Source organism: Otolemur garnettii, unplaced genomic scaffold (genome assembly GCF_000181295.1).
Source record: "Otolemur garnettii isolate 467f Iridium unplaced genomic scaffold, OtoGar3 scaffold00140, whole genome shotgun sequence".
Classification (NCBI taxonomy): domain Eukaryota; kingdom Metazoa; phylum Chordata; class Mammalia; order Primates; family Galagidae; genus Otolemur; species Otolemur garnettii.
This window is the reverse complement of record NW_003852535.1, coordinates 5070821-5080252: the sequence shown is the minus strand read 5'-3', so window position 1 is coordinate 5080252 and position 9432 is coordinate 5070821. Positions and strand designations below refer to the sequence as shown.

At 49.6% G+C, this 9432-nt stretch overlaps 1 protein-coding gene across 4 annotated transcripts in view; it reads right to left on the bottom strand.

Annotated features, from left to right (window-relative positions):
- Positions 1–9432, bottom strand: part of VWCE (von Willebrand factor C and EGF domains) — a 31857-nt gene that overhangs the window by 6632 nt on the left and 15793 nt on the right. For 3 of the 4 annotated variants that reach the window (XM_003798754.2, XM_023518443.1, XM_012810702.2), the window contains 8 exons: positions 8986–9073; positions 7685–7770; positions 6455–6572; positions 5440–5525; positions 3950–4046; positions 2532–2614; positions 647–737; positions 483–565 (listed from right to left, as the gene is read on the bottom strand). In XM_003798754.2, the coding sequence (XP_003798802.1) occupies positions 483–565; positions 647–737; positions 2532–2614; positions 3950–4046; positions 5440–5525; positions 6455–6572; positions 7685–7770; positions 8986–9073 (732 nt within the window). The remainder of the gene's footprint in view (positions 1–482; positions 566–646; positions 738–2531; positions 2615–3949; positions 4047–5439; positions 5526–6454; positions 6573–7684; positions 7771–8985; positions 9074–9432) is intronic. The other variant, XM_023518442.1, reaches the window with a different exon arrangement.

The following is a 9432-nucleotide window of genomic DNA, read 5'->3' as shown; positions in this document are numbered from 1 at the left end:
GTTGCTGTGAGCTGTGATGCCATGGCACTCTACCCAGGGGCTCAGCTTGAGGCTCTGTCTCAAAAAAAAAAAAAAACACAGGTGGGGATGCAGCTGTCAGGGACATTTCTGAAGTGAATGTCCTCAATGCCTAGTACTTCCCAAGCTGTATGTGAAGCTGCGTTAATGAGTGAGTTGTCCCTTTCACAGAAAAGTCATCAGGAATTGATCTCTGGAACCTAGCAAAGACCTAACACCCCCACCCCAACTTAGACCTGTAGGTGCTGCCCCACGACCTCTGCCAGAGCCCATGTAAGGAGCTGAGTCTCTAAGGACTAAAGAAAAACTATCCTTTGGCAAAAAATAAAATGAAAACTATACTTTTTTAAGAAAAAGGTGAAGAATGGCAGGAGGAGGGCAGACTTACATTGGCTAAGGGGCTCCACGTTTCACAAATAGACAAAAGGCAAGAAGCAGCTCCTGGGTCCCCAGGCCCAGCTCACCTGGCATGTGCACCGGGTACAAGGCTCATCATCCAAAGTGAACACCTGGCCATTCACTACCTTCCTCCCCTCGTAGTTGCAGTCTGCAGAGGCAGAGGAGACAGACCTCATGAGAGCCAAGACCTACCCAGGGCCTCGGACCTGGGGCAACTGGTCCCACTCACCTTGACACACGGGGCAGCACTCCCCATCAGGGTGAAAAGGGTAGGTACAGGTGATGGGGCAGTCCACAGGTGAACAGGCCACTGAGCCCAGCTGCAGGACACAGAAAATGCACAAGGTCCTTTGTTCAGAGGAGTTGATGAGATGCTCAGATAGCCACTGAGTACCCCATCAAAGCAACCCATGTCACAGAAGAAGAGCATGGCAGGGTGGAAGGCAGGGTAGCATTTACTCAGAGTCCATCTTCCCCCCAGAATGCAGGCTCCACAAGGGCAAAGGTCTGGCCTTTTCCACAGAGTTCATCTGTCAACAAGTACCTGTTGGCCAGGTACAGAGGCCCATGCCCATAATCCCAGCACTTTGGGATACAGGAAGATCACTTGAGGCCAGGAGATTAAGATCAGCCAGGACAATATAGCCAGATCCCATCTCTACAAAATATTTTTGTTTTGTTTTGAGACAGAGTCTCAAGCTGTCACCCTAAGTAGAGTACCATGGTGTCTTAGCTCACAGCAACCTCCAACTCTTGGGCTCAAGTGCTCCTCTTGCCTCAGTTTTTCTATTTTCAGTAGAGATGGGGCCTTGCTTTTGCACAGGTTGGTCTCAAACTCGTGAGCTCAAGCTATCCACCCACCCTAGCCTTCCAAAGTGCTAGGATTACAGGCATGAGCCACTGGGCCCAGCTCAAAATATTTTTTAAATTAGCCAGTTGAACACTGGCTGAGGACAGTGAGGGGAGATAAATGTGATACTTTCATCACATTTATTCTGTCTGCCTGAAGGAAGGATGACCTTCACCAAGACCCCACCTGTGATACCAGTCCCTGCCTCCCACTCCCAAAAGAAAGGGCAATGCTGCAAACTGGCCAACGCATGCCCTAAGGGTGCCAGACACGGCAGGGAGGAGGCAGGAACCAGTGCTCATTATCATGGCAAGTGCCTATAGTCCCAGCTACAAACAAAAACAGCTGCCTGTTACATGAACTGCCCAGAAATGGGAAGGACCAAAACCCAAGGATAAAGAAAGACCCAGAGGCCAAAGCTCCCCAAAGGACATGGCTGTGAACAAATGGGGCCAGTGCCATGGGTCACTCAGGGTAAATACCCCAGTGGATGTAAATGGCCACAAGGATGTTTACCCTGAGTTTCTCAATCTTCTGTAGACCACATCACTTTTCAGGCATGCATGGCTGATATCCACACAGTCAGCAAAGGGACATTAATAGTTCAGTGAGACAAGAATTTTTTTTTATTTTCCAAGTACTAAATTATACATCTATCTAACGTACTTTCTCAGACTGAGAGGCAGTATCCCTGAGGGACACAAACACATCCTGGAGAATACTAGGATTCAGATCTTGGAACTTTGATTAACCGGTTATGGCATCTCATGCAAATGACTATGTCTCTCTGTACCTCAGTCTTCTAATCTAGAAGAATGGGATGATGGTGGTGCCTGCCCCATAAAATTCTCCAGTGGTTTCACCAAGTTCATGCACATGAAGGTCAAGAACAGGGCCCAGCACAGAGGAAGAGCTGGAGGATGTGTGTATATGGAGAAGATGCCACACAGAGCCTGGGTGTGTGTACCGCATCTCTCCCCTCGGTAAGAATCCCCCGGCCTCATTTTATACCTCAAGAAGCCAGTACCTGAGACACTTGCTAGTAATTCAGCAGCAGAGGATTTTTGCCATTTGGGGTTAAAAATATTTCTCTGCCTCCATCTAAAGATTCGCCCTGGGCAGTGCTAGAAGGAGTTGACTTTCACCATCAGCCACAAGTGACCCTTCTCAGGGAGGTCCCTGGGTTTTTGCCTCTGGGTTTCAGGAACTTATTGCAGTTGCAGGGAGTTTCCAGAGACTGAGGTCAGATCTGGGTGGTTCATACCAGGCAGATGCAGCTCAGACACGGGTCCAGCACAGACGGGAAGGTCTCATTGTTGTAGAAGATCCTGCCTGTGTAGGTGCAGCCTGCCAGAGAGCACACAGTGAACACAGGCGGGGGTGGGGGGCAGTGACCTGGCTCCGCACTAGGACAAAGGTCGGAGAGTTATCTGGACACCAAAGGCCTTGTGCCTCCCCAAGCAGTCCCTCTGGTGGGAGGGGGAGGTAAGGGAAGGGACTAAACGCTTGTGTAAATTGGGCATCTGATTCGGGTGTTGATTTTTTTCCCACTGGATTCAGCAAAAGGATCACAGGGTCTCCATCTTTAACATTTTCACCCCAGAGTGGGGGGACATTCCTCCTCTACTCCCTCACAGATAGGAGGTGTGTGCGAGGGCCTCACAGCCATCCCCCCAGCATCCTCTCTGGCCCTCCCCACTCAGCCACACCTCAAACCCCACCTGCCCAGAAGGTTCCCCCACAGCACTCCCCTCTCTGACTCCTGATGTCCCCTGATGCCTTCTCTGAGCCACCATGATGATCTCATCACATACTGGAAAGTGTAACAGCAGGTGATGAAACAGGGGGGAAAGTTTTATAAGAAAAAATACATATAAGGTACATCAATAAATGTGTGTGTGCGTGTGTGTGTCACAAAGAGACGAGAAGGGCATTACCACAAGATTAACAGTCGTAAAGAGCCCTTTTCAATTTGTTTTTATTTACAATTTCTGTATTTCTACAACAAAATGTTAATTTTGAAGTCATGAAAAAAGGTAAAAATTGGCCAGGGAAAGTGGCTCATGCCTGTAATCCTAGCACCATGGGAGGCTGTGGTGGGTGGATTGCTCGAGCTCAGGAATTTAAGACCAGCCTGAACAAAAGCAAGAGCCCATCTCTACTAAAAATAGAAAAATTAGCCAGGTGTCATGGTGGGTACCTGTCATCCCAGCTACTCAGGAAGCTGAGGCAAGAGGATTGCTTGAGCCCAGGAGTTTGAGGTTGCTGTGAGCTATGATTCCACAGCACTCTACTCAGGATGACAGAGTGAGATTCTGTCTCAAAAAAAGGTAAAAATTACTGTAAAAAAATAAAGTACCACATTTATCTCCCCTCATGTCCTCTAATTGTCTCACAGGCATAGCTCCTATGTCACCCCTCCTGTGGGCCATAAACTCTGGGTGTCTTCTCACCTGCCTCCAGCACCCAGACAGGACCTGCCTTGGGCAAACTGCTTTGCCTCTCTGAGCCTCAGTTTCCTCATCTGCAAGATGGGGTTGACCCTTGGGGTTGCTGTGAGAATGTCATGGGATGAGGCCGGTACAATGCTCAGTATAGGGGAGCCTTGTACAGGGTGAACTAGGTGAGGGAATCCCTGAGAAGCCCTGCCCTGGGGGGCCAGAGGGCTGGGCAGGGAATTACCTGCTGAACAGTCAGGGCAGCACTGTCCAGGGATCCGGATGGGGTGAGGGCAGGAGTCCACACAGTCTGTCTTCTTGCAGCTCACCGAGCCATCTGCCTGAAGGAAGGACGACCTTCACCAAGACCCCACCTGTGACACCAGTCCCTGCCTCCCAGCCCCCAAAAGAAAGGGCAATGCTGCAAACTGGCCAAGGCATGCCCTAAGGGTGCCAGACATGGCAGGGAGAAGGCAGGTCCCCCTTAAAGAAGATCCGCTACTTGGGAAAGGTTTCGCATATTTAAGAAGAAAATTCAGAGCTGATGGTCCTCTAGGCTTCCTGTCCCCCTCCAACAGCAGCCAAAGGCAGCCCCTCTGCCCCATCCAAATTATTCCCTCAGCTTTTCCCTGAAACCCTGGCTCACCTAAACCATGAAATATAATAAAACCCTATTTTTATAGAAAACTATTCTACCAAAAATGTCTATTTCTGAAGACCAAAGTGCCATGCAAGGTTTCCTTTTTTTTTTTTTCTTTTTTCTTTTTGAGACAAAGTCTTTCTGTGCAGTGGTGTCTTTGTAGCTCACAGCAACTTCAATCTCCTGGGTTCAAGCGATCCTCTTGCCTCAGCCTCCCAAGTTGCTGGGAGTACAGGTATGGCCATCATGCCTGGCTAGTTTTTCTATTTTTATGGGGTTTTGTTTGTTAGTTTGTTTTTTTAAGACAAAACCTCAAGTTGTCACCCTGGGTAGAGTGCTGTAGCATCACAGCTCACAGCAACCTCCAACTCCTGGGCTCAAGCGATTCTCCTGCCTTGGCCTTCCAAGTAGCTGGGACTATAGGAACCCGCCACAATGCCTGGCTATTTTTGGTTTTAGCCATCATTGTTGTTTGGCTGGCCCAGACTGGATTCGAACCTGCCAGCTCAGGTGTATGTGGCTGGCGCCTTAGTCGCTTGAGCCACAGGTGCCGAGCCTAGTTTTTCTATTTTTGGTAGAGACAGGGTTTCCCTCTTGCTCAGGCTGATCTTGAACTCCTAAGCTCAAGAGATCCTCCTGCCTTGGCCTCCCAGAATGCTAGGATTACAAATAAGAGCCCAGCCTTCTTTTTGGTTATTTTTTTATGAATCTAAATATTGGCTGGGCAATGATTCTCCTTCATGAAGAAAGCACTGAAATTTCATAGAAACAGCCTGAGTACCGTCCATACCCAGGAATGCCTTCCCTGAGGATGCTTAATCCTAACTCCTCATGCTAGCAGCTCCCTACACAGGCTCAGTGTGTCACACATGGTGCATGAGGCAGACTGCCAAGCTCCACTGTCCTGAACCATCTACCAAGAACACAGCAAAGTGGATCCTAGCTCTTTCTGTAAAAGTAGAGCATGACAGCACATGAGGGAGACCGAGGCAGCCTCGGTGGCCCACCCCTGGAGGGGCGGGGATGCTTGGTCTCCTCCAGCAGGCGGCAGAGCAGTAGGTAGAGCAGCTGAAGGCGAGCAGGTTGTCATTCACCTGGCAGATGCATAACTCACAGGGGTCACCAGGCGACCAGATCTGTCCAATCGGAAACTCAACCCCATTGTCATCGAGAGAGCAGCCTGGCCAGGGGATGGGGAGGGAGAGCAGACAGTGGGCTCAAGTGCCTGTCAGACCTACAGCACTGCCCCAGGACAGGTATTTCACACAGACACAGGGACACACACAGACATATAGACACCACTCACACATGAACACAGACAAGCTCGTGCAAATGTACACTTACATACATTCACACAGACACAACAGAAACACAAACATGTACACTCACACAAGCATGTTCACACATACACACATATAGATACTCATAGATACACTCTCACAGATACCACTCACACTGATACACAAACTTATACTCACAGACACACTCATGTAAACATACATGTAGGCGGTGCCCATAGCTCAGTAGGTAGGGTGCCAGCCACATACACTGAGATTGGAGGGTTCAAACCCCGCCTGGGCCAGCTAAAACAACAATGACAACTGCAACAAAAAAATAGCCGGGCGTTGTGGCAGGTGCCTGTAGTCCCAGCTACTTGGGAGGCTGAGGTAAGAGAATCGCTTAAGCCCAAGAGTTAGAGGTTGCTGTGAGCTGTGACACTACAGCACTCTCTCGAGGGCAACATAGTGAGACTGTCTCAAAAAAACAAACATACACAAACATATGTATCACACAGACACAACACACACACACACAGATACCACTCAGGCAAACATATACACACAAACACACTCACATGACATACTGCACAAAACAGACATGCTCATACACACAACACACATGCACACATAGACATACTACACAGAACTCAGGCACACTCACATACATGTATACACACTCATACACTCACATGGACATACACACGATACGCAGACACACACACACTCGTACACAGATACCACTAACGCATGGGCACACACACACTAACAGTCTCAGGCAGGTGAAGTTCAGCCTCCCTCCTCGGGGCATCCAAGCCCAGGATGGCCTCACCTGTTGTGGGCGTGGGCTCCCGGCAGGTGAAGCAGCACTGTCCAGGGCCCAGCCACCACTCCTCTTGGGGACAGTCCAGCTCAGGACATGGCATGAAGGAACACTGCACCTCCCCATTCTGGAAGAGAGTCAAGGCCATGGGCCAGTGAGGGCTAAAGAGAAGGCTGCAGGCTGCCTTCACCCTCCGTGTGCCCTCAAGTAGAAGTGACAAAGAAGTCTCCAGGGAGCAGAGGGATGTGGGTTCTTCACGAAGGACTGTAAATGTTCCAATCCCTGCATGGTCACTTCCCTCACTCCCTGAACAGCAAAAGGAGTCTGTGATGACCAGCTCATACTGGGGCACAGGAGCCAGGCCCCTGGGCACCTCCAGAGGTGCCACACTTTCACCCCTGCCCGGCTCTGCCTCCCCTACTGGCCTGGCTTCTCAGAGAGCACTCCCACGGTAAACCACCAAGAAACTCCTGCTCCTGGGGAATCCAGCCAAGGCCCCTGCCCATTGCCTCACCTCCACCCAGAATGGCTGGCCTCAGTCCTCCACCCTTTGGCCACACAGTACCCCCTGCCAGGCATAGCACCCTGGCTCCTCACCTGATTAGTCCCGGCCGTCCTCCAGGTTTCCATTTAGCATCCCTCCCTCCAAGGCCTCAGGCTTCTTGCTCACCTGGCCCATGGCCCATCTAGTGTGTGTTTCTAGACTGAAGGCACTGCAGACCTCTCGTGGTTAGCCATGTCCCCAGCACACAGTAGGTGCTCTATTAACAGCAGTGCTTAAAAATGAATTTCAGATTGGGCACTGTGGCTCAAGCCTGTAATCCTAGCACTCTGGGAGGCCAAGGCCAGTGGACTTCTTGAGCTTAGGAGTTCGAGACCAGCATAAGCAAGAGCGAGACCCTGTCTCTAAAAAATAGCCAGGCATTGTGGTAGGCACCTGTAGTCTCAGCTACTTGAGAGGCTGAGGAAAGAGAATCAAATTCTCGAGCCCAGGAGTTTGAGGTTGCTGTGAGCTGATACCATGGCACTCTACCAAGAGTGACAAAGTGAGACTCTGTCTCAAAAAAAAAAGAATGAACTTTAAGGAGACTTGTAAAGGCCTGAAGAATCCCTGTAGTACCTTTGTTGTCCCGTTTCCCGTCTACCCCTGGTCAGATCATCCTGAGGAAAATCCTGTGTCCTGTTCCCTTCCCCATCACCCACCATTTCAACAAGCCCTGCAGCCCTCTGCCACTGTACCTGGCAGACACAGGTGGTACACTCGTCACCACCCACACTGAACACAGCCCCATCCGAGTACCACCGGCCATGGAAATAGCATCTCACTGCAGATAAAAAAAGGAACAGCAGCTCAGGGTCAGTGGGCAAGGGCAGCTAAAGGTCAAGGGGATTGAGTGGGTGGGGAAATCCTGGAGCAGCTAACACCCACCCGCTATACTCCACAGCCCAGGAGCCCTGAGCACTGCTCCACCTCCAAACCCCAAAACAAGTCACTGTAAAATCCAAGAGAATGAGTCTCATGTAAAATGAGGGCCTTGGCCAAAAGGCAGGGGAAGCCCTAAACAACTTAAGAGTAAGAGGAAGTAAGAAGTGACAGCCCCAGACTCCTAAGACAAAGTGGTTAAGGTGAGACCTCCTCCCCAATCTAGAGACAAAGCAATGGGAATGATGCAACCTGTGGCAGTTGTGAGGATTTAGTGACAGCCTCTGCTCTGAAGATAGCCCTGAAGACAAACAGCCTAAAATACTGCCCAGGGCCATCTGCCTTTAGTTGAACCACCTGCATTCAAATCCTAGCTACACAATTCACTGGCTAGAGGTTTTGGGCAAGACACTTAAAGCTCTCCGAGCCTCAGTTTTTTCATCTGTAGAATGGGGTTGATAATAGTTCCTACTTCATAGGGACTATCCAAAAATAATTTTGTTTTTAAAAATTTTGACACTTAAAAGTTAAGAAAAAAAATTTTTAAAGAATACCAGCTTTGAATTCAGGTAGACTTAAGTTCAAGTTCTGCCCCATTACTAATTAGTTGTGTGTCTTTGGGCAGTGACTTGATGTCTCTGAGCCTCAGTTTTCTCATCTACAAAACAGGGCAAGTGCCTCACACAGCAAGAAGCACAGAGCTGGCAGGGAATATCTGTGACAGTGACAAGGCCATCCCAGGAACCAGAATGACACTAAAAAAGAAAGGACCAATTCATTAGTGGTTAAGGTGAGACCTCCCCCCAATCTAGAGACAAAGCAATGCCAAGGGTGGACTCAAACCCTTTCCTGCCTGTGTTAAAGGTGCCTCCTGGGGCAGGGGGGAGGCCAGGCTGTGAGCACAGTCTAACACATAGTAGTTATGCACATAGTAGGTGTGCATATAGTAGTCACTTGATACAAATAGGCAATTTGAAATGCTATACTTGTTCTGAGTTTCTAAAGCTGAAACTAACCTCCTTCCTCTCTCTTCCATTCTCCCCACCCTAATACATGCTCAAGGACACCCCTCCCTTACACACACAAAAAAGCAAAATTTCCCTAGAGAGTCACTTACCTGGGACACAAGTACAGCAATCAGACTGGGGAGGAGTCTGACAGGGGCCAGAGGGACACTCGGGGGAAATACAGGAAACGTTCCCAGCCTGAGGAGGAGGTAAGAGACAGCTCTGGGGTTTCAGGGGGTGGAATAGGGCCCATTCCCTATTTTATATGACTGTCTAACACCAAAGCTGCCTAGAGGAAGTCAGCTGAGACCTTCAGATGCTGCCATGATCACAGGGACAGTATTCCTGCATTTATGCCGGTGCAATTTAGAACATCTCCTTTGCCAAGACACATTGCTTCGTAAAAAAGCCAAGCCAGCGCAGAGAGCAGAGTACACTCCCCCCTTACGCTCCCTGGAAGCTCTGTGAGGGGGCTCCCACCAGGCAGGAGACTTTCAGGCACCTCCCTATATATCTGAGTTTTGTTTTTTTTGTTTTTTTTTTTTTGAGACAGAGCC